Source organism: Macrotis lagotis, chromosome 5, assembly GCF_037893015.1.
Source record: "Macrotis lagotis isolate mMagLag1 chromosome 5, bilby.v1.9.chrom.fasta, whole genome shotgun sequence".
Taxonomy (NCBI): domain Eukaryota; kingdom Metazoa; phylum Chordata; class Mammalia; order Peramelemorphia; family Peramelidae; genus Macrotis; species Macrotis lagotis.
Genome location: NC_133662.1, coordinates 175,375,712 through 175,401,489, shown reverse-complemented (window position 1 = coordinate 175,401,489; position 25,778 = coordinate 175,375,712). Strand labels below are relative to the sequence as shown.

General features: G+C 37.4%; 1 protein-coding gene across 2 annotated transcripts in view; it reads left to right on the top strand.

The window, feature by feature from the left end:
- The window catches only part of EZR (ezrin), a 73,690-nt gene extending 49,793 nt beyond the window's left edge, over positions 1 to 23,897 (top strand). For both annotated transcript variants that reach the window (XM_074187946.1, XM_074187947.1), the window contains 8 exons: positions 500 to 646; positions 8,791 to 8,887; positions 14,668 to 14,831; positions 15,896 to 16,026; positions 17,773 to 17,933; positions 18,390 to 18,482; positions 20,125 to 20,376; positions 21,559 to 23,897. In XM_074187946.1, the coding sequence (XP_074044047.1) occupies positions 500 to 646; positions 8,791 to 8,887; positions 14,668 to 14,831; positions 15,896 to 16,026; positions 17,773 to 17,933; positions 18,390 to 18,482; positions 20,125 to 20,376; positions 21,559 to 21,723 (1,210 nt within the window). In that variant the 3' untranslated portion in view covers positions 21,724 to 23,897. The remainder of the gene's footprint in view (positions 1 to 499; positions 647 to 8,790; positions 8,888 to 14,667; positions 14,832 to 15,895; positions 16,027 to 17,772; positions 17,934 to 18,389; positions 18,483 to 20,124; positions 20,377 to 21,558) is intronic.
- Positions 23,898 to 25,778: the final 1,881 nt, after the last annotated feature.

Here is a 25,778-nt window from a genome sequence, read left to right as displayed (position 1 = left end):
TAGATTCCCCGGCAGGGTGGACAGAACAGCAAGTAGGAGAGAGGTTTGCAATAATAAATGAGGGAAGCAATGGGGATCCTGGAATTACCAGCCAGAGAAGAAATGATCTGCTAGGTCAGCAAATATAATGCCATATCACTTAATAAAGACCATTTTTGTCTAGTCTACTAAGATATCAATGAGGTTTTGTCTCAATTTGTGAAGTGAGCAGTCCTTTACGACATTAGGGATGGCAACATCATTCATGGTGTGCATGCATTCAGAGTTATAGCAATACTCTGTTCTTTTCCACCATTGATTCCTGCCCACTTGGGTTCCTTGCTATTCTGATACCCTTTTTTTGTTCTTCTTGAGTGCTACTGAGAGAAGATAAGGGAAAAATGACCAGTTAACAAAGAATTGCCCAAAACGTCCTTATCTTCTTGGGATTACAATGTGAAATTAATTTTATACTAATCTAGTGGTTTTTTGGGGTGTGTGTTTTAATCTCCCCAACCAGGGATCATGCTATGCTGGAATATTTGAAGATTGCTCAGGACTTGGAGATGTATGGGATTAATTATTTTGAGATAAAAAACAAAAAAGGAACAGACCTTTGGCTTGGAGTGGATGCCCTTGGGCTGAATATTTATGAAAAAGATGATAAGTGAGTTGAAACTTTTCCTTTTTTTGAACTGATGGGATAATAGGAATGGGAAACAGATGGGGAATTAGCAATCTTGAATGGAGTTGAATGAAGGCCTTGATTCAACTTTGGGTTGACCCAGGGAAAGGACAGTTCTTAAAAGTCTGTTTCTACTCTGTTGTTCCTAGAGCATCAGAAACTTAGCACAAAAATTTTTATTTGGCACTACCTTCTTTCCTAATGTCATTGGATATAAAGTGTTTGCAGTACTTGCAATGTCTTAAAATGTTCAGAATGGAGGGATGGGGGAGAAGTTATCATAGGTCCAATAAAATTTACATAAAATTCTATAGATCCATTTGTTTGAAGGAAGAACTTGGAGGGAATAAGAAAAAGTAACCTTAAGGAAATGAGACTGAAGGCGGGGTTGGGGTAGGTAGAGTGTCAGTGCAATTTTTCCCTGCCCTTTTCTTTCTCCTTAGGGTCTAACACTAAAACTTTCAGGTACAGCTGCCATCCAGGCAGTTCCTGCAAAGCATCCAGACAATGCCTTGAAGGCTCCCTAGGAGTGCAACCTTTATATCAAATTTCAACAATGCAATTCACATTTATGAACCAATGCACCAAGGAACATTTGTGTACTAAGTTCTGAGAATACTAAAAAAAGTAAAAGATAACCCCTACCCTCAAGGAAGTTACAATCTTAGAGAATCATCCAAGACCTTTAAGGCCACATAAATTAGTGTAATTAATATAGAATCCACACTTAACCTAAATCCTCTAAAGTTTTGACATTTACTGATTTGCGCTATGTTCATTATATAACTTTTTTTTGTTTTTGTCTTTGTATCTGGAGAGGCAGCTTGTCATAATAGATAGAGGGCTGGCCTCAGAATCAGAAAGCTCTGGATTCAAGTGCAAACTCTTAACATACTGGTTACCTGACAGTGATTGCCACTTAAGCTTTTCACAGGTGCTCATTTACATTATTAGAGGGAGTTTTCTTACAGAAAGTTCCCGACACTGATGAATTGTAAATCTTTTTCAATCATTCAGTCAGTGAAATCCAGGTCTAGATCAGAAACAAAGAAACAAGCAAAAAACTCAAACCCAAATGTTTAGTACTGTGTTGCCTTGAGTATAGTAGACACTTAATATATATTTATTCCCTTCCCTTCATGCTAATAACAGCAGATGGAATTTGTAAAAAAGTCAGACACTATCCAAAGTGCAACATCCTTCCTTATCAGATAGTGGGGTCACCCACAAAAGTTTTATGAGCATTTGTAAGTGGGCTATAAATGAGATTCTCCAAAAATAGGTTGTACTCATTGGTCTCTGAGGTCCCAGCCAGGTCTGAGATTCTTTGATTCTATGAGAAATACCACAGTGATTTGGGATATAGGTGGTTGAGGGACAGGATGTTTGTCCTTGCTTTCAGGGTTCTCCAAAAGGTCAGAGTCAGATTACCCTTATAGTTGAGGCATATGGGTTTCTAATTGTTGAATTTCCTAATTAACCTCTACTTCCTCAGTTTCTTCATCTGTAAAATGGGTGTCATAATAATACCTATTTCCTAAGGTTATTGTAAGAAACTGGTGAGATAATAATTGAAAAACATTTATCTAGTCCAAAGCAGTTGCCATATAGCTATTATTATTATTAAGTTAATTGCTATTATCTTTGTTATTACTGCAGAAAAGTCAGTTAGTAAGCATTTATTTAAGTACTAAGTGTTAGGAATACAAGGAAAGATGAAAAAAAAATATCCCCCCAAAACTAGTCTCTGTCCCCAAGAAACTCACGGCCCAGTGGGGAGAGATACAATAAAAACATCGATCCACAAACAAGATACAGACAGACTAAACTGGAGATAATTTCAGAGGGAGATCTTAAGATTAAGAGGGTCTTTGAAAGGTTCCTTACAGAAAATGGGGCCTCAGCTGAGACTTGAAGGAAACCTAGAGGCAAGAGAGTTCAGCGCTTAAAGAGACTCAATTTATACATGGTCCTATAGTCTTCTGAAACACAACTCCTAATTCTTAATTCTGGAAGTGGTATGGTAGAATAGGAAAACTCTGAGAATGGGAAAACAAATCAGAGCACTGATGGTTTCTGACAACCCTATTTACCTTTCAGGGCCTCAGTTGCCTTATCTATCTAATGGGAATAATAATACTTGTATTGACTTTTCAGGATTGTTGGGGAAAACATAAGGCTTTAAAAGTATGAGTTATTACTACTCCAAGGTCATTTTAGAATCAACCTGCTCCTGTAGCTGTGTGCCTGTTTGCAAAATGAAGGTGTTAGCTAAGATGGATCCCTCCAGTTCTTAGTTTAAAGGTGTGGTTCTAATCCTTTTCCTGCTCCTCCCAGTTACAGCTGCCAATGAATTAATAGGATCCTAGATTTAGAATTGAAAGAGACTCTTAGAGATACTTGAGTCCAGCCCCTTTAGTTTTTTTTTTTTGCAAGGCTACAGGGTTAAGTGACTTACCCAAGGTCAACAGCTAGGCAATTATTAAGTATCTGAGGTGGCATTTGAACTCAGGTACTCTGACTCCAGTGTCCGTGCTCTCTCCATTGCACCACCTAGCTGCCCCCTCTTTAGTTTTCAAAACTGCCCAAAGTCATCCAGTCATAAGTGGCCAAGTTGGTATCCTTTGACTCCAAATCCTCCTTTTTTTTTTCCTTACAGGATGCAATGCATTCTCCCTCCCCACCACAGTCATGTATTTGTTACCCTCCTCACTAAGACAGTTAACAAGTGAACTTCACTGTCTCTGGGCCCAGTGTCATAGAGGAGCAGGAGGGAAGTTGTTTTTTTTTTAATTTCATGAGATAGTTTGGTTTAGTCAGGTGTGGGGAGAAATAAAAAGAATTGAGAGAGACCCATTGTAGGGAATGATACTTTGAGACCCAGCCATCATCAAGGTATCTTTGTTCTAAAGAGAACAATACACAAAATGAATGGGGAAACCCACCATGGGACTGGAAGAGTGAGACTGTCTCTTGTCTTTAAGTTTAGTTTCTTGATTGATGAGATTTTGTAATAGAGCCACGGTTATCCAAACAGGTTTTTCAAGCTGCATATAATAACCACGGGCAGGAACTTGCTGAGGTCAGCTCATAACTGCTCCTAAACCACAGTCGGTTCTGTCTTTTCCGGAATAAAATTTTGACCCCCAGTGAGATCTCCCTTTCTACTCCCAGCCCTCCCCAGTCTCCTGACTTGTTGGTTTAACTGGCATTTCCGTTAGTTGGTTTGTATCTCCCCCAAATTGAAAAGCTTTAACAATAGGGGGTTAGCAAGCAAGCACCTTCTGCCTATCTCTCCTTCCTCTCCTGAGACACACCTTATTTTTATTTCTAATCCGCCCTTCATTGGAATAAATCTGATGACCAAAGTTCTTTTCCTTTTGAACTGTTTAGAACTCAGTGTGTGAACATTTATGAAAAACTTACTATGTAACAGGTACTCTGCTGAGTAGATATGGTTTGAAGGTCAGGCTTGAGGAACATCGACCACTCACTAAAGCCTAGATTATGTTAAGTGGCAAATTTCATAGACAAATATATTTGTATACACATATACACAAAGATCTACATGTATGCATTATGCATATATCATATCCATACATATGCACAAAAATATATCTATATCTTTATTTCTGTACCCTCACCCACACCATTGCTAATAGAGAAGCCACAAAATGCATGAAGAACTGGCTTTGAAGTCAGGGAAGACCTCATTTCCATCTTGTTTCTGAAACCTATTGGCTATGTGACCTTGAATAATTTTTTTTCTTAACATTAGAAAGTTGTACAATTTAACATGCATGGGTAGGAAGGGTTTCCTCAGTGATAATACCAAGGAATTCAGATCTATTCCAATAAAACCCTGATTGTTGCTAATAAGCAATGTTGAGTGAAATATTTGGAATCCATTGCTCCTACAACAAAGGCATTCAAATAAAGGGAAAATAAGTTGAATCTATTCATAGGTATATTATTAATAATAATAATGGTGATGATAACATTTAGCATTTATATGGTACTTTAAGCCATATAATATTTCATAAATATTACCTCATTTTACCTTGGAGGTAAATGCTATTATTATTTTCATTTTACAAATGAGGAGATAAAGGTTAAATGACTTGTCTAGGGTCACTCAGCTAGTAATTGTTAGGATTTGACTGAGTCAAGTCTTCCTAATTTCAGAGTTGGCTGTGTGAAAACCTTGTATTACCCAACTGCCTCTAAAAACAAACACATCTCTCTGTAGGTACATCACTGAGACCTATCTGCTACCAAAGCTTATAAGTTGCTTTTACCCAAAAAACCAGGGCCTGTCTTTTGCCTCTTTTTGTTTCCCCAGCATTTAGCACTTAATCAGAACTTAATAAGTATTTATTGAATTGGGGCGGCTAGGTGGCGCAGTGGATAAAGCACCAGCCCTGGAGTCAGGAGTACCTGAGTTCAAATCCGATCTCAGACACTTAATAATTATCTAGCTGTGTGGCCTTGGGAAAGCCACTTAACCCCATTTGCCTTGCAAAAAACCTTAAAAACAATATTTATTGAATTGAATTTTATAGTGCAGATTACTTCAGTGTATGCCATTGGACATACCAGAATGGCATGAGCTCAACCAGGATTGGATAACTTCTACAAAGCTGACTAGGAAATAACCAGTTTCATATACCACTATGACAATTAGGCAATCATGAAAATTAGCTTCAAGACCTTTTTTTCTTTTTTTTCTTTATAAAATTTAAGCAAGATTTTTATTTGCTTGTTTATATAATAAACCCTAGATCCAACAACTCAATCAGCATGTTGTAATCCAAAGAGTAATGGATTTGGAGTTCTCTAGAGAGCCAAGGTTCAAATCCCATCTTTGTCATTTGCAACCTATGTACACTAAACCTCTCTGGTTTTCCATTTTTGATACAATGGGGGTGGGAGATTGCATTGGACTTAATGAGAACCCTTTTAACTCTTAAATCTATGATACGTCTTTTCTTCATGATAACTACTCATTCTTTAAATCTGTTGCATATTAACATGACCATATAGACTCCTTTTTAAAAAAATCATTTGAAATTTTGTTCTGTTTTTCTAACTATGGCTAAAGAGTTATATTCACTCTTGTAATAGCATGCTTTAAAAGATATGACTTCCATGATCGGTCCTTTACTTTGGACATTGAAACCACAATCATAAATGGTTATGGGCTATAATTCATACTTAAAATTACATGGCTTTTCCAAAGGGCAGGCCACAGCTAAAGGGTACTACCAGTCAACAGAGATCCATTGATGGCAAGATGCCCAGAGTCATGACCAAGTAACAGAAAAGATGATGGAACAGCCTGATGATCTCATTTTTCCCAGAATAGCAACAGAAATTCTGTATGCTTGAGATGGAGAGTACATAATGATAGGAACACATAGAAACCAGCCATTTCCTGGTTGCCTAGTGTTTAGAAAGAGTTGTAAACTTAGTCTCTCTGGTCCCACAGCATTAATTATGCCATCACAAATTGAGCAACACTGGTGTGGTTCATTGTTTCTTTCTCATTACCAGCTCTAATGTGGGCTTCCCACAGAAACTCCATAAGCAATGACATATGCGTGTTGAAGGCAGGAGGCTAAATCAGATCTCTCTTAAGTCTCTTCTACCTGTTAATGCTGATTCATAAAACTGACACATATATATAGTTTGGACATATGTGTCATATAAGGACAATTACTTTCCTTCTTTAGATCTTACTACTTTATTCCCAGATTTAAACAAACAATTTAAAGTAAAAGCTTAAATGTATCCATCCTTCCTTGAAGGCTTACTACCTGTGTGATTTTGGGCAAATCACTTAACATTCCTGTGCCTCAGTTTCCCCAACTGTAAAATTAAAGAATTAGAAAAGATGTTTTCTAAATCTTATGACCCTGTGATCCTTTCCTTTAATATGGGTGCTATGTTAGCCACATAGCTAAAGGAAAATTGTTTTTACCTTTTTCTCTTAATAATGTCACAGGAGGGGCAGCTAGGTGGCGTAGTGGATAAAGCACCGGCCTTGGAGTCAGGAGTACCTGGGTTCAAATCCGGTCTCAGACACTTAATAATTACCTAGCTGTGTGGCCTTGAGCAAGCCACTTAACCCCATTTGCCTTGCAAAAACCTAAAAAAAAAATAATAATGTCTCAGGGAATATACTAATAGCCATTGATACTTTTGCCCAGAATCTGGACTGCATTACCCATAAAGATTATGACAATGGTATTGGTTTAATACTTAAGTGCTCAATATGATTTAGCAGAATAAGTGCAGAATTTGGAGTCAGAGACTCTGAATTTGCTACTTTTAAAACATGATCTTGGGCTAGTCACTTGATTACCTGTAAAATAAGGACCAGGTGACTCCTAACATACTTTCAAGTCTTAAATGATCCAATAATGATGTTCCATTATGTCGGATGCTATGAGAGATAATAGGGAAATATCAGTTAGTATGCCTAACCTCAAGGAGATTTGAAGTCAGATTTGTATAGATGACTAGATGCAAAAGATTTTAAAATTTCAATTTAACTGGACACTTGATGAAACATTTGTTACATGTTTAGAATGTGCAAAGTATTAATGATACAAAGACAAAAGTTAAAGAAGGCCCCTCTGACTTTAAGGAGTTTACAACATAGTTGTGAATGAAATATAGTTGAGAATAAAACATTTATTAAAACATTTAGGGGCAGCTAGGTGGTGCAGTGGATAGAGCACTGGTCTTGGAGTCAGGAGTACCTGAGTTCAAATCCGGCCTCAGACGCTTAATAATTACCTAGCTGTGTGACCTTGGGCAAGCCACTTAACCCCATTGCCTTACAAAAAAAAAACTTAAAAAAATTTAGAAGAGTAAGTTTATGATACTTTGAGAAGAGAAAGAGTACTAACAACTAGTGAATCCAAAAATAATACTAATAATCCTGTACAGTAGGTAGACCTAAGATAAAACCTTGAAGGAATCTAAGAATTCTAAGAGAGTTAATGAATTATATTCTAGGAATAGAGTTAATGAAGTGTATTCTAGGCATAGGTACAAAAACATGGAGATGGAAGGTGAAGTTTGTACCTATTTAAAAGGACTATAGACTGTGTGAAGGAGAATAATGTGAAATGAGTCCACAATAGTAGTAGTAACAGTAATTGTGGTGATATTGGCAGTAGTAGCCCCAGCAGCTAGCATTTTATATAAATGCTTCAAGGCTTTCAAAGTGCTTTAGACATATTATCTCATTTTATCCCCAAAACAACCCTGAAAGGTAGGTGTTATTATTATCCCTATTTTATAGATAAGGTAACTAAGGCTGAAAGAGGTTAAGTAATTTATTCAGGTTTACAAACTAGTAAATATCTGAGATTATTGTAAATTAGAGTCCAACTATAAAGAGATTTAAATGCTAAGATTTTTGTATTTTTATCCTGGGGCAAACCATCTTCCTCCCTCCCTCTTCCCACCTTGCTTTAGAGAAGTTCACTATTTTGTTGATTTAAATATTTAATAATTTAGTCATGTAGAATAACTTAGTCATTTACAATCTTTTTTCTTTTCCCCTGATCACTTTGGAAAACAAACCTAATTGTAGTGTTGCTAGATCAAAATATACATAATTTTATAACTCTTCCTCATAATTCCAGATTGTTCTTTGCATCTGTTCACAGTTTCACCAACAGGGTATTTAGTGTCCCAGAGTTCTTGAACTTACATGGCAGCTATGTGAGTGTGGAATATGGAATACTTATGGAAGATGTTGAAGAAGTATAGTATCAGCAAGCACTTGCAGCTGATTGGATATGGGAGTTGAGGGACAGGGAATATCCAAAGATAATTTCAAGTTTGCAAATCAGGATGACCTAAAAAGATGGTAGTGTCCTCAACAGAAGTGAAAGTGTGGAAGGGGGAGGATGGATTATAATGGAAGATGATGTTTATGTGTTTATTTTTGAGATGCTTATTGAACATCTGGTTGGAGATGTCCAAGAGAAAATGTAGGATTGATATGATATTCAGGACAGAATTTGGGGGGTCATTTGAAGAGAAATGACTGATCTGTACTCAGTAGACCCTAAGTGTGTATTGACCATTTTTTCTTTTTATTTCTTTAGATTAACCCCAAAGATTGGATTCCCTTGGAGTGAAATCAGAAACATCTCTTTCAATGACAAAAAGTTTGTCATTAAACCCATTGACAAGAAGGCACCTGTAAGTTAACTTAGTATGAAAGGTTTTTTTTTTTATTTTTAGTCTCCAAAGATTGTTCTGACATTTGAGAAGGATCTAGTGACTTAGCCTAGTCACTTGCATAGGGAGAAAAGTGATATAGAGAGGGTCTCTTGTGCTACATGACTGCTCAGTATGGTATGAGGATGAAGTGGAAAACATATACTAATGGACAGCTAGGCCCTCTCTTTTAAACTAGTTTTTGATTCAGAATGGTCTTTTTCTTTCTAATGAAACATTGCCTCTTTAGACAGAATTGTTCAAAATGATCAGTATTCCCTTGTTGGTCTAGAGACCTCAGGAATGATAATTCATAATTGTTTATCTTGCTGGAAGTTAGGAACCACTCTTGACCATGGGGCATCTATGTTGCAGGACCATTTTCTTGGACTTGGGTGGATTTTTGTCTATGAGGCTTCTATCAACGGAGTTTTTGAGCATTTTACTTTTGGGAGTTGTCCTGGAAACTTAACTAACTTAAGAAGATCCAGACTCATAGTCTGGGTTTCACTCAGAAAAAAACCTGCTTGCACAAAAAAGGAAAACCTGCTATTTTCTTCATATAATGGGAGATTAACTTGTGATTTGATCCAAGCAGGGTCGACTTGGACCCTTTTGTCAGTCGAATCAGACATTGTTCTCCAAATAGTATGTTTCAGTGTATAAAATTAAATGCAAGGAAAACCAACGATATTGAAATTCATGTGATTTTTATTTTCTCCCATTCAAATTAACAGAATCTATCCATGGAACCCTTGAGTATACATGACTTCCAAGTTAGATGATCTCCTGGCCTTTTCCAGCCACATTAGCTCTAACTATGATTGTCTTGTGTAGAGAGTGATGGTTTATTTGTTAGGTTTTTTTCCATTCTTTTCCAAGACATGAACAGATTTTTTTGAACATATGATACACATCTTATTTATTATGTAATTACTGATCATTTTATTTTATTATTAATAATGCTCTATTAAGCTTGATATTTAATATATATATATTAGTAATTATTTAACAAATAAATATCTGGCAGCCAAAAACTGCTTATAATCCTTCCATGAACAAAACCAGTTCCTTTAATACCCGTCTGTATTTTACCAAAATTATAATGAAGAGGTGTCCTTGTGTAATTTTGGTTCCTTAGTTACAGCATTAAGCTTAAAAAGGTAAACATAGGTTGTAGTCCATATCTTGGGTTTTTATTTACCCTCTTGCAATTGGATATTGCTTAGGGATGGTAACTGGCTCAAGAAAAAACATAGTGCTACTGTGGAATGACTTTTCCCTGTCAGCACAGCATAATTTAAAGTCAGCATGTCTTGACATAGTTTGTGAAGGTATTTTCTTCTTTATTGAAAATCCTTCCTGCTGTTTATAAACTCTTACCTCTTCCACTGTTGGGAGTAACCCAGTTATTTAAAATTAAAGCAGTATTTAATGCTAAGATTTCAGCACCACAGGAACAGTTCACAGTAATTTACAGCATCCCTCTGAGTGAAGTTACTTGTATAGTTCAGAGTTATTATTGTTCAGAGGTATTTTTTTATTGCTTTATTTTTTTATTTTTTTGATTAAAGATTTTATTTATTTTGAGTTTTACAATTTCTCCCCTAAACTTACTTCCCTCCCCCACCCCCCACAGAAGTCAATTTGCCAGTCTTTACATTGTTTCGATGGTATACATTGAGCTAAATTGAGTGTGATGAGAGAGAAATCATATCCTTAAGGAAGAAACTTAAAGTATAAGAGATAGCAAGATCAGACAATAAGATATCAGGTTTTTTTCCTAAATTTAAGGTAATAGTCCTTGGTCTTTGTTCAAACTCCACAGTTCTTTCTCTGGATACAGATGGTATTCTCTATTGCAGATACCCTAAAATTGTCCCTGATTATTGCACTGATGGAATGAGCAAGTCCATCAAGGTTGATCATCCCCCCATGCTGCTGTTAGGGTGTACAGTGTTTTTCTGGTTCTGCTCATCTCACTCAGCATCAGTTCATGCAAATCCCTCCAGGCTTCCCTGAATTCCCATCCCTCCTGGTTTCTAATAGAACAATAGTATTCCCATGACATACATATACCACAGTTTGCTAAGCCATTCCCCAATTGAAGGACATTTACTTAATTTCCAATTCTTTGCCACCACAAACAGGGCTACTATGAATATTTTTGTACAAGTGATGTTTTTACCCTTTTTTCATCAGAGCACAGTAGCAGTATTGCTGGATCAAAGGGTATGCACATTTTTGTTGCCCTTTGACCGGTTCCAAACTGTTCACCAGAAAGGTTGGATGAGTTCACAGCTCCACCAACAATGTAATAGTGTTCCAGATTTCCCCCTTCTAATAATGATCATTATCTTTTCTGGTCATATTGGACAGTGTGAGAGGTGTGAGGTGGTACCTTAGAGAAACTTTAATTTGCATTTGTCTAATAAGTAATGATTTAGACCAATTTTTCATGTGACTATGGATTGCTTTGATCTCCTCATTGCCTTTGTGTATCCTTTGACCATTTGTCAATTGGAATGGCTTTTTTTTAAAAAATATGACTCAGTTCTCAGAGGTATTATTGATGATGGAAATGGAGGCAAAGAAAAGCTAGGAAAGTTATTAGGGTACTAGTGCTGTCCATTTGGTGGAGTGAGCACTAGATCTATAGTGATGATTGTTCATATTTTCAGTTACAAATTCTCTCCCTTCCTCCATTCCCTTCCCCAACTATTGAGAAGGCAAGAAATAAAATAATCATTATAGATATGAAAACATGCATATTTCCACATTAGCCATTTTCTGCAGGAGGGAAACAAGAAAAAGAAAAAATATGCTTCTATCAAACTCTAATCTATCAGTTCTCTATCTCAAGGTAGATAGCATTTTTCATCATCATAAGTCATTTAGAATTGTAGTGAATCATTGTCAGTTTATCTTTGATCAGTTGATTATCTTTACATTATTACTGTTACTGTGTAAATTGCAGAACTGGAAATTTGAACCCAGGCTCTTCAATTTTACTTCTAGTTCTCTATGTGGAAGATTCCTTAGGGTTTATTTCCATTCTTTCTGCCTTCTCTTTTTCTTTTTTTTCTTCCTCCTTCCTTTTCTTTTTTTCTTTCCTTCCCTCTTTCCTTTCCTTTATTCCTGCCTTCCTTTTCTTTTTTTCTCCCTTTTCTTTCTTTTCTTCCTCCTCTTGTCATAAGAGTTTCAGATTTGGAGTATATTTTAAAATAATAAAATTTCATGCCAGATCATTTTTAGTTTCTACCACTATTGCTAGGTGATTTTTCACCTAGGTTTTTTTTTGTTTTTTGCTGTGTGTGTGTGTGTGTGTGTGTGTGTTTTTTTTACATCAAGTTGAGGCAGTTTGGAGATAGATCATCTCTTTTAAAGCTTTTTAATGATCAACAATGGAAACTGAGGTTTTCAAGTTTAGACTTTCATCTCAAAGATACAAAAACAGATCTCAGACATGGAAATGGTGTGTACCATGTTAAGATTCCTTATCTCAAGTGGCTTGTGCACAGTCCAACAGGTACACAAGGTCCTCTAAGTTCCCCTGTCTGCTTACAAATGAGCTGTTGTGTTATAGCCACAAAAAATTGCAACAGACTTTTTTTTCCCAGTCATGCCTTTGCTAATGACCAAGCACTTACTTATTAAAGCTGTGCTGCTTAGCACAGTTCCTCAGCTTATAAATGTTATATTTCATTGAAGCACTGAAAAAAGATCAAAGGGGGTTCTCTACCTGTATTAACTAAGTCCTTTAAACAAGGTTGGGGGTTTCCTTACTCAATATAAATGTTCCATTCTTTTTCTAGTCAATTTGTTAAAGAGATTTCTCTGACTTTGGCGGCTCTAAGATGCTAGGAGAGGTGGACTTTTTCCTGTTTGGGGGGAAAAAAATCAATAAAAGGTCATTATCCAACTGACTTCAGAGTCTGAGTAGCAATGTCTGAGAAGTGCTAGGCAGTTAACAACTTCTGACCCTTTGTTCCAAAAAGGTAAACTTTTAATTAAATTCTAGAGGCACCCTGTTCCCAGTTTGACTCTGATACAGCAGAGAACTTTGAAGCCTCTGGTTACCTTTACAAGGGTACATCCAGATTACTGCCATATTTTTTGGAGCTCTGAGACCAAGAAACTTGTAACAAAAACGGAAAAGAGGCCTTGGCTACTCTCATTAGCATGAGGGTAACCTGAAAGAATAACTCAGAAAATTCTTGGTGGCATGGGACCAATCTATTTTTGATAATGTTTCTCTTCCAGTCTCTTTCCATCTTAGATGGTTGTCTTTAGGCTCCTAGATTCACTTTCCATGAATTTTCCTATCTAGAATTCCCTTTCCCAAGGGCAATGTTAACCTCTTCAAATGAAATTAGGAAAGCATGTCCCAAGTATCTGGAGAGAGTGTAAAAAAAGCATGTCAGATAGTTTTGCCTCCAGACATTTCCATGACAGCTATGGTTTTAGAAATCTAAAAAAGGTGTCTGCAAATGAGCAGTCTCAATAAGTGTATTGCTCAGCTCTTCCACTTCAGGTCATAGACTGGTTATCTGAAAGGCAATCCACTATGTTTCCTCCCTTTTGCCTGCCTCTTCTCCCTTGGGAACCTGAACAGCATTGCACAACTAAATTGATCCCCTAATTACTCTAGGGACTGATTGACATAGAGGCTCAATCTTAGTTCTTGGGATTCTTTTAGTTAATAAAAAAAAATCTTTCTTGGTCCCCAGCTCTGGTACATTGGCCTTTTTTTAATGCTAGATACTTCTTTGCATATTCTCATTAGTCAAATTTAGTACTTATTTTTGGAACATGATTATGAAGCCATAATATAGTCTTATTGTGAATTAAAAGATAGGTGAGTAATAAAAAATATCTATTTTTCCCAACTTCTTAGATACAAGCTCAGGAAACCTTAATCCAAGTATCTTAAACTCCAAGAGGAGTTTTCCTCAAGAAAGAATCAGGAGTAAGAGCTTTCTGGGGTTGATATATTCAGTAATATCTTGAAACAGCCCCTTATTGCAAGCACTCCTCTTTGCTTCTATTTCTGATGTTTCCAAACGTGTCTAGAGACATTATTTGTATGGTGTAGATTTTTCTGTTTTGTAAGCACCTTGTGTTTCTTCAGATGGTGTTTGGGGGTACCCAGTGGTTGTAAAGAAACATAGGAAAGGAGTTACACTAAAGCATTTTGCCTTAATATAATTGTTTCTATTACTAAACCATTCATCACTATTTTCTACTTCTTCCTTTCAGCCAAATTGAACCTGATGTTAGGATCAATATCCTAGTATCCTGAATGCTGAAAAATTAGTGCTTTTCAAGTGTCTCTGCCTTAATTAGACCACAAATATTCCTTAAAGCATCTCTTTCCTATGAAAGAAAGAAAACTGTTTCATATAAAGAGTTATTTGTTGAGCAAACATCTATTGCAGGTAGAACATGTTATGATTATATTGAGGTACAACAGAAATCGAAGAGAGTGCCTTGTCCTTGGGGATCCTAGAGGAAATTTCCCTTTGTGAACTCACTGACTCTCATCTCAGATAGCTTAGGTTGCCTAATAGTGGAAGAAGCCCAGTAGGAAATTCCATTTCTTTCTCCATCTGTTGCTTTGGAATTGGTGCCATTTTCTTCCCTTAGAAAAGCAGAAGCCCTTTTATTGTGCCCATTTTCCTCTTTAGTCTTAGCGTCTTAATGTGATTTGGAAGATGACAGTGATTGGAGCATCATAAGAGGAATTTTATTTTTTCTCCTAGGATTTTGTATTTTATGCACCTCGTCTGCGGATTAATAAGCGAATCCTTCAGCTTTGCATGGGGAACCATGAACTGTACATGCGCCGTCGGAAACCAGACACCATTGAGGTTCAGCAGATGAAAGCTCAAGCTCGGGAGGAGAAACACCAGAAGCAACTGGAGAGGTGAGCCAAGAGGAGGAGGTCCAAGGAGCACCAAGGACAGCAGTTCAGTGCACTTTGTATGCAAAGACAGAATAAGATCCATTAGTAATCCTGGTGAAAGAAGGTAAAGAGATATCTTAATACAAATAAGGACACTGAGACCCAGAGAGTTTGTGACTTGCTCAAGGTCACATAGGTAGCAAGAGGCAAAGAGTACTCCAGCTCCCAATGTCATACCCTTTCTAAAGTTCCACACTACCTTCTTCAAGAAGGCTGTTCAGCTGCATAACATATGAGGTGCCAAGCTAACTTCATCCTAACACTCCTTCCCTCTCCTCCCACCCACATCCCCTTTTGGCTCCCTTTTGTGTTCCTTCTTCTATTAGAATATAAGCTCTTCAAGGGCAGGGCCTATCTTTTTTTTTCTGTTTCTATTGGCATCCCCAGAACTTAGTAAACATTTAATAAATGCTTCTTGCCAAACATGTACAGAACACAGGCTATCCTGAGGAATCCAGAGACCCGAGTTCTAGTGTTGACTATGCCACTAAGTAGTTATATGATCTTAGGTGATACCTTAGACCTTGGTTTCCTTGTAGGTAATATGAGCTATTTGATCTTTTCCACCTCTGATTATTCTAATGTTGAGCTGTTCATGTAACTGGGACTGGAAACCTATTGACAATCTTCACTGTCCAAAAGAGCTACATGCCTACCAAATGTCCTGTGACACCTAATGTAATTTAATATTCTAATATAAAGGTATACGACTTGAGAGCCAAAGTCCCCCAACTGTCCTAGAAGCTGAATATCCAAAGATAAAAGATGAGAAACCACAAAAAGATCTAATGATCATTTTAATTATAGACTATGATGCAAGTAGGCATTATTTGTGAGGTTGGTTTTGAAATGAATATATTCTTCAACATTCAGGGGGATGTGGGGGGAAGATATGAAGGTCACAGAGCATTTTGAGAAAGAGAATTATCTTATAGGTTTGAGAAGAAGCAAAAAACCACAGTTGTCCAAGTGTTCATAGTTTTTCTTCAGAAGTTTGAAACTTCTCTCTTCTTCTTGCCCAACAGGCAGCAATTGGAAACTGAAAAGAAGAGAAGAGAGATTGTAGAACGAGAAAAGGAGCAGATGTTGCGAGAGAAGGAGGAGCTGATGCAGAGACTTCAGGACTATGAACAGAAGACCAAGAAAGCAGAGAAGGGTAAGGAGGATAATGGTATCTTGGCAGTTGAGTTGGCCTCTTGTCATGGAAGGTAGAGAGACAGAGACACAGGGGAGGATAGAGACGGAAACAGAGGAGAGATGGGAGAGAGAGAGAGAGAGAGACAGGGAGAAAGAAAGATAGACCAAAATAGGAGAAAGAAACAGAGAGATGGGTAAAGAGTCAGATGGAGAAGGAAAGACAGAGTCAAATAGAGGGAAAGAAAATGGAAGGGAGAAGGGAAAAATAGAAATCGAGGGAGAGATGGGGGAGAGAGACAAGGAGAAAGATAAAGATGGAGACATAAATAGAAGAGAGAGATGAGGAAGAAGAGACAGGGAGACAGAATACGAAACAGAAGAGAAGAGAAAGGAAGAGAGCTAAAGACAGAAAGATGGAAACAGGGAGTGACAGGGAGAGGAAGAAATAGAAAGAAAACACAGATGGGGAGAGAAGAGAAGCAGAGAGAAAGGGGGGAGAGGGGGGAGAGAGAGAGAGAGAAAGAGAGAGGCAACATTCTGTATATTTGTTTTTACATGGTTGTTTACATGTCATCTCCTCGATTGTATTGAGCTCTATTAGGACAGGGACTCTTTCTCCCTTCCTTGTGTCCCTAGACCTTAACACATTGCCTTGTACAGAGTGGATATTTACATGCTCCTTGACCTGTTGTTGGCTTGAAAGAGGCTTCCTGTTATGAACTTGGATCTTAGGGTCAAAAGACCTGAGCAGGAGTCCAAGTTGGTTATTTACTGCCTATGTCAGTGAAGGAAAAGTCACTTAAGTTTTCTGAGTCTTGGTTTTTCCTATGAGAAATGTGATAATTTTACTGAGACAACCTCATAGAGCTGTTTGGCAGAGAATTCTTCATTAAACCTCATCAGTCATGTCTGAAAGTGGAGTGTTATTTTCTAACAACAGGTATTCCCCCCCTTTAAAAAAAACAAACATTATATAAATCTTTTATAAATTCCAGATAAATTTGGGTCTAATTGTTTGCATTAAAGAAAGAGTCTTTGCTTTGCAAAGAATTTTACTATAGGATTTATTGTTCATTTGAATGCTTTGTTAAAAATTTGGTTTGTTCACATTTCTGTATGCTCTGTATGCATATACATATAGTTATTACATGTACAGGATATATATTATTTAAAACAATTTAGGATATATAACATGTACACATGAATATATGTATAATATACACACAAACACATACACTCAGATACAGAGATAAATTACAGCTTAGATGACTACCATATTAATTACAAACATACTAACATTAAAATTAGTGTACTTTTCTGTATGGTCTAGAAAGTACACCTGTCTGAGCTAAGATTTCATAGACTTATGGATTGAGAGCTAGAAAAAAACCTTAGAAGTTATCAAGTCCAACTCTCTCATTTTATAGATGAGGAAAATGATGAGCTTATCCTTGATCCCACAGCTAGTAAGCATCTAGAGTTGAGATCCAGACCCAGATCCTCTGACACCAAATTGTTTGTCTATGTCCCCGTGCTATTTTGTGGGAGAATTTTTTTTTTTTGGCTTTGTTTAGTTTTCTTTGAGAAGTCTTTCAATTGGTGATCATGGGAAGAAACTAGGTGTGTCTCTAAAATGTTTTCCTTGGAGAAATCAGTTAATGATAGCTGATGGCCTGGGAAAGGGAGACTGAAGGGTAGCCACTCTGTTGACTTTGGCAACTTAAGATCATGGGGTGGGCTTCTTGTTTGTTTGTTTTTTTGGTAGAGCTCTCTGATCAGATCCAGAAAGCCATTCAGCTGGAAGAAGAGAGGAAACGAGCCCAGGAAGAGGCTGAGCGCCTTGAGGCTGACCGTGTGGCTGCTCTCCGGGCCAAAGAAGAACTGGAGAAACAAGCTGTGGATCAGATAAAGAGCCAAGAGCAGCTGGTAGGAATGACCTGAGTTTCAAGATGTTAAATTATAAAAGGGCTGCCACTTAGAATGAAAAAAAAAGTGACACCTGCCTTAATCATTTTTATCTGGGGTTTGTAACATGATCCACTTGGAAATAAAAGTTGGTGAATGGGTGGGGTGTTAAGAGTGCATCAAGGAAGGTATCTCATCATAGTGTAGAAGAACTTGGTGGGACCTGAGACTGGTGTAGTACAATCAGAGGAAAGTGAAAAAGAGTTGGACCGGGAAATACAATCTCTCTGAGATGCCCTTGGGTGTCTGAATCACCTCTCTTAGCCAAAGGGAGAAGGGAGGGTGGATAGGTGGGTAGAAGATTTTCATCATACTAGACACCATTCACCAAAATAGGCAATCCTAGATCAGAATTTTCATTCACAAGAGTACTCTATGGAAAGGATTCCAAGTATAATTTTAGTTCTTTCTCTCTAGGCTGCTGAACTTGCTGAATACACAGCCAAGATTGCGCTCCTTGAAGAAGCAAGGAGGCGTAAAGAGGATGAGGTTGAAGAATGGCAGCTCCGGGTAAGGAGGGAGCAGTACCTTTTCTTCCTCTTTGCACACACACACACACACACACACACACACACACACACCCCCAGGCTCAAGAGACAGCTCACTGGGGGGCTGGGAGCCTGTCCAGGCATCTGGTATGTGAATGGAGAACCAGGTCTCAGAAGAAGGGGCACCTTCCCATTCAGTTGGTCTGGGACATTTCACAACCTCAGATATTACCGTATTATTTAAGCAGAAATCCTTACTGGAATGTGAGTGACTAAACTGACTAGATTAGCAAAAGAATAAGGAACTTATTATTTGGTTTCCACCTACTTTGCTTTGGGTTCTGCCAAGTCCCTTTTTAAGGTCTTACAAGTTTTGCACTGTTCCACAATGATCAAAACTGGTTTTGACAAGGAATTTAATTTTGAATCCAAATTTTCTCTTCTCAGGGGCACCTGATATAGTCTGCCTTCTTTCTCATATTATAGAATCATAAAATTCCAGAACTGGAAGAGACCTCTGAGGTGCTCTAATTTAATTTCATCCTGGAATTGGAGTGTGTCCCTCCCCAGCCCCCCCAATAATTATCCTAGCAAATGATCATCCAACTTCTTAATGAAGACCTCCAGTGGTGAGGAGCACCACCCCGTCCTTACCTCTCAAGGCAATTCTAATTGTTAGGAAGTTAATAATCAATAAAATCACAGCAATTTCAAAATTTCCATAGAGCCACCCCCCAAAAAACATACTTCTCTTGTTCTCATGGAAGGCAGTCATCTAATACTACAAACCCAGGCTCCCCCAAAGCAGACATTTTGAGAAGTCCCTTCCGTTTACATCTGTGCCATCTAGTCTTTTCTCTTCCAATATCACCTTTCTTATTCCATAACCCTTCATCTCTTTTTCTCCTGATTGACTTCTCAATTCATTTTGATTTAGTAAATATTTATTAAATATGTCCTCTGTTCAGAATCATAAAAGGCAAAATGAAATAGATTGGGGGTTAAGTAAGATACAGTGCTTGGCCCTCATGGAGCTTCTAGTCTGGATTATGGCATCTACATAAATCATTATAAATCCATCAGAACAATGCAAGCAAGGGTTTTGTAGGTAAGATCCAAGGGAAAGGAGAGGAGGACATTACTGTCTAGGATGATGAGGGATGATGTAAAGGACATTACACTTCTCCTTTATTATCTCAGTTTTTGACCCTGAAAAAAACATAGTGGTCAGGATCAGAAGTAATCTATATTCATCTTAGTAGAATCCTTCTTCTCACTGAATCATATCCATAGGATGGAGATGCCTAGTCGCCATGCAAATAATTATGGGTCTAGGACCTAAGGAAAAAAGTTGTCTAGATAAGTGATATTTTAAATTAGTAGTCATAGCATTACTCCAAATGTCAAGAAAGTCATAACTACTCTGATGCCAGAAATAAAAGGGGAAAAATTATTTTTGGTGAACCTCAGACATCTGATTCTCTTAGGAAAAAAAAAAGAGAGTGTGTGTGTGTGTGTGTGTATGTAAGTCTTTTCTGATTCTCTTAGCAAGGCTGTAGGTTCTTAAAGGAAGATATTTCTAGGGAAAAGCAGTCCAAGTTTCAAATATACTGTTCAAGGGTGGAAAAAAAATTTATCACATCTTTATTAATTTCTTTTTAAAGGCCAGGGAAGCTCAAGACGATCTTGTCAAGACCAAGGAAGAGCTTCACCAGGTGATGACCGCCCCTCCACCACCACCACCTCCGGTGTATGAGCCTGTGAATTACCACGTTCATGAAAACTTGCAGGATGAAGGAACCGAGTACAGTGGCTACAGTGCTGAGTTCTCCAGCGAGGGCATCATGGATGACCGAAACGAAGAGAAGCGTATCACTGAGGCCGAGAAGAACGAGCGTGTGCAGAGACAGCTGCAGGTCAGAGCCGGGGTTTTGGTGGAGGCTGTTAGAAGTTTATTAAACTCAGAGAGCTATGAAAAGGGGAACAGTGTGCTCATCTTCTGCATGTAACTCTAAAAATGACAGTGATTTTTCTTTATGAGTGTCCTCTACCACCACTCCCTTTTCTACTTTTAGAGATGACTGTCCACCGTGGAATTATCATGGACCTGGGGTCTAGGAAAAAAAATGAATTCTAGATGAGTAATATTTTAAATTAGAAAAAATTCCCAACTATATTCCAAGTTCTCTGACAGAAAAAATAATGTATTTTCAAATATATTTCCACCTCCTCTAACCAGTAATTCCTTATACAAAAATTAAATAATTTTAATTTTTTGAATTTATTATTATGTGTTATTGAAATTTTAAAAACAAAATTTAAATTTAAAAAAGAACAGGAAGGAGGAATTTTTAAAAAGCAAAATTATTTTTAAATAGTAGAGGGGAAAAAAAACAAAATGAGGGAGAAACAATTCCCCAAAACCAATAAAGCCCACATCTGATGCCATATGCAAAGCTTTCCTTTAGCACATGATATTTCTTTTGAGCCAGTGGAGATAATAAGCAGAGTAGCAGTGTCCTCCTGTTTTAGCTGTGATTCTCTTCTTTCATTGTTCTTTCTCCATCTCTGAGAGAAACTGTAATATTTTGTCTGGGTATTATAAAAGTTATGCGCAATGTTTGGTCCTTTTAGAGATGAATATTTGGCAACATTCCCCGGGGGTCAGGAAGACCTTGGTTCAAATACTGCCTCAGGTACCAGCCATATGGCCCTGGTCAAGCCCTTAACCTCGGTTTTATCTCATCTCTAAAAAAAGGATGACAGTCCCTATAGAGGACAACTACTTAGTACAGTAGAGTGCCAGACCTGGAGTCAGGAAGACTCATCTTCCTCAGTTCAAATCTGGTCTTAGAAACTTACTAGCTGTGTGACCTGGGCAAGGCCTCAGTTTCCACATCTGTAAAATAAGCTGAAAATAAGCTTCTTTAAAGCCATGATTACCCCAAATGGGGTAACAAAGAGTCTTTCACAACTATATGGATCTAGGAATCAAATGAGATGTATTGCAGACCTCAAAGCACCATATGGGTATCCATTGTGACTGTCATTAAATTCCCAATATATCATTTATCTGACCATGTTTCTTAACATTTCAGACGTTGACAAATGAGCTGTCCCAAGCCAGGGATGAGAATAAGAGGACCCACAACGACATCATCCACAACGAGAACATGAGACAAGGACGCGACAAGTACAAGACTCTGAGGCAGATTCGACAGGGAAATACAAAGCAGAGAATTGATGAGTTTGAAGCAATGTAAAATTGTACTATGCAGCTAAGAGGGCAGGACTACGGGAAAAGGCAGATCTGAACACATCGACTTTTCTAAGGGGGGGTCCCTGTATAACAAGGAAACCATGTATATTTTTTAGTATTCTATAAATCTAGAAACTCCCTACCATATTCCAACTTCTCTGATGCAGGGATATTGTGGGGGGCTGGGAGGTGGTGGGGTTGGAGGGATGCCTAGGGGATTCCCTTTTTGTATCCTAGTGCCAAATAGGCCAGCAACAGGATTGATTTAAGTAAGAACAAGCGCCTATAAAGTGATAGAGGGGGTACATAACCCTTCGTGCAATGGATGTGATGCATCATGAGTATGTAATTAAAGAAAACCACATTGTGGCCATTCACAGTGCCATATCTTGATTCTCTTTTCTCTCTCTCTCTCTCTCTCTCTCTCTCTCTCTCTCTCTCTCTCATTATTCAAAAAAATTAACCTAAGAAGAAGTGCCTGATTCACTTTTCATTTTTCGTAAGATCTATTCATGTTTCTAAAGTGCTCATTTTGAAATATTGGTCTTAAAACAAAACAACAAAAGGAACTTCCCATCCTCCTCCCTCCTTCCTCAAAATGGTCTATTTTTCCCCTTTAGATAACTCAATATAGTTAAAAAGCATTCCTGCAGTGATCACTCAGAAGGAATAATAATAGGAACACATTGATACCTTATTTTGCATGAAAGTTAGGTTTACCTTGAGTTTCTATACACCTAATGTGCTATACTCTGGCTTAATTAATGATCAGCTATAGAATGTAGTATTTATATATAAATAAATGTAAGTGATAATAAATATGGGTTGTAACATTAGTTTTAAAAAGGGAAAGTTTTGTTCTGTATATTTTGTTACCTTTTACAGAATAATAAAGAAATTAAACATGAAAAACAAACCACTTAGACAAGGTACTTAATCCAATGTACTGTGGATAGCAGTCAGAAGACAGATTACTCCAAGTAATTACGCTTGTAAAATGATTTTTTTTATTTGAGCTCTTCTTGCATGTGATTCAGTATACATATATATATATATATATAAAATATATATAAACAATTCACTTTTTTCTAACAGAGCTTCTAATTTTTTAAAAGACAATGTTGATTATTAACAATTCAGACTCCAGCCATGAAGGGACTGTTTAATCCTATGTGTCATCTTTGTGCTCCGACAAGAGAAACATTGCTATGACCTTCTTCCCTTCCCTGTCTCATCTCTGGAAAGACATTAGCTTTTCAGCTGTGGTTAACTGTCAACCCTGCTTCCTCACTGACTTCCTCCTTGTACTTTGTCTTTTTTTAAGTTAAAACATCATATGCAGATATCTTCTGCACCTCATTCACACGAAATAAAAGATCTGCAAGGTGATGCATAGCATTTGATGTTTGATTGTATGGGGGGGGGGCAGGAAACCTCAGTAGGACTATCTCATTACACCCATGCCTGCAAAAGACTTCGCTTCTGAAACAAAAGATTTTTTAACCTTTGCTGGCTTCCTGAGGCAGCCTGTTTCACATTTGTCTCGTAATTATAACTAGGTCTCAATTGATGGAAATAATGAATCTCCTTGATATAAACATATGTGTGTGTGTATTTGAATTTTCACTATTTAAAAATTATGATTATAATGAGAAGTCAACTAGGTGGTACTATGGATAAAGTGCTTGGCCTGGAGTCAGCAAGTTAAAATGTGGCATCAGACACTGATCCTCTACAAAAACTTCTGTTTGTCTCAGTTTCCTCATCTGCAAAATGGGGATGATAATAAATAGCACTTGCCTCCCAAGATTGTTATGAAGATCAACTGAGATAATTATAATGTGCTTGGCACGTAGGACCATATAAAGGTTAATTATCATTAATTATTTAAAATGTGAAATCAATTCTACCCTAATGGAAATCTGCAGTGCAAATTAAAAAAAAAATATATGACAGAGGCCTAGCTGTATTGCATATCTGGTTAGCATAAGTTCTTAGCATTACATGGATTTGAAATTGAAATTTGAAAGTGAAAAAAAGGTAGCTCATCAGGATTTCATTGTGTTTGGGGATAAAGAGTAAGAAAAATTGCCCCTGCAAAGAGTCTTTCATGGAATTGTAGATTAAATATTCAAAAAATCCCTCTCAAATGTTCATAATAAAGTTATCTTGGACTTCTGTCATTTTACTTATTTGGACATCTTGCTGGTGGCACCACAGAATGATTCCTGGACAGTTATTGATATTGAAGCACCCCTCAGTGGGATAATGTAAGCATTTTGCCTGTGAGAGGAGATCAGGAACTTGAGATTTATTTATACGATAACAACAAAAACAGGATAGCTGGGTGAAGTAACACTAATCCTATTCACCTGTTAGCCTTTTTTCATCAAATGCTTCTTGACCATTATGAAGTTAGATCTCTGAGGAGCATGGCATGGTGAATAGAGAACTGGCCTTAGGCTCAAGTCATATCCTGCCTTTGTGAGCATGGATGCGCTGCTTCTTTGCACAATAGTAGGGGATGGGCCTCATGATCTCTGTGATCCCTTCCAGTTATAAATTTTCAAACCTCTAAATTTTGCTTATCTGTGCCTCAGTTTCTTCATCTGTAAAATGAGAGAGTTGAATGTGGTGAACTCAGGTCCCTTCCAGCTCTTAGTTTTTGATCCTTCCAACATCAGCAGATCTGTTGGTTTGGGGGGTTCCTCACTGTTACTTTTGTTTGTCGATCAAATAATAGGTCTGGTCCAGGAAAAAAAAAAAGTTTCGGTTGAAGCATCACAAAATGCACATTAGAGAACAGGAAGAATTCCTAAGCTCAGTACTGATTGTAGTATTAAGCCCCTAGGTTTAAGGGACTCATTAAGGATAAAGTTGAAGTAAAAAAGGGAAAAAAACAAAAAACTCAGTTCATTGAATGTGAGGTAGAAGAGAAGGGGGAAAATAGGCAGGGGGGGGGACAACAAACTATGTGACCATTTTCTTTAGCAGGAGGACACATGTTACTATGGAATAACTTTTCCAAAAGTAGATTGTAATTTTCACTTAATCACGTTTATCTAGACTATCTTTGTTTCCCTTTTGAAATCATTTCTGCATTGCCATTATTTTTCCCCCTTTTTTTAATTAAGAAAGCAAACATTTAATAGCCAGCCCTTAAAAAGCAAATACTGTATGTAGCTCATGGTTAAATCAAGGTTTTGTTTTTTTTTAATTTTAGATTTTTTTTTCTTTAGCAGATTTAAATTGTTTGAATATTTTACTGTATTATCCCTTAGTAATAGGTATTAAGCTTTGCAATAACCACTTTTAGGTACTGTAAAAAGCAAATTAAGTAACCTGCTACTGAGGAAGAAATTTGTTTTAGCATCACCATGATTAGGATTACTAACAGTGACATCTTTAGCACTTGGTAGTTTACAGTTTTTAATTTAACCCTCAGAAAGTCCCATGAAGTTTCAGTATCACTATCCTCATTTCACAGATGAGAGAATTAAGACTCAGAAAGGCTAAAAGATTATTTTTTTTAATGTAATTAGTTATTGGCAGTAACAAGGGGTGAACATTCTTGCTTAAGCTGTGTGAAGTACCTATATTTGAGACTTTCAAAAAGATTTATTTATGCTGAGCCCAACCTCACCCAGCAAGGGATCATTTAAATTAAAACTTGGTTTATCCCAGATAGTTCATTCATTGCTCCAGCTAAGAAGTGGGTCACACCATCGAGAACAAAGGAGTGTCTCTGCCCAATGAGAGCAGATGTTCTTCTTCACTCTTGAATATTTCTGTTTTAGTCTTTTTTTTTTTTTTATCTTGGAGGATGAGACAGTTACCCCACACACACACCTTCCCCCAGCAAGGAAACTAGAGTGTGTCAGGGAAACCGTCAAACAGTAACTACTGAGATATAACAGGAGGCCAAGCAGTTTTTCCTTATTGCAAAACAGGAAATATTTAAATATGTTGCTAAGTCTATTACGAAATAGGTTGCAGAGCCATGTGAACTAGAATGGAAATCCTACAAGGACCTATGTTCGCAAGGGCCTATAATGTGAT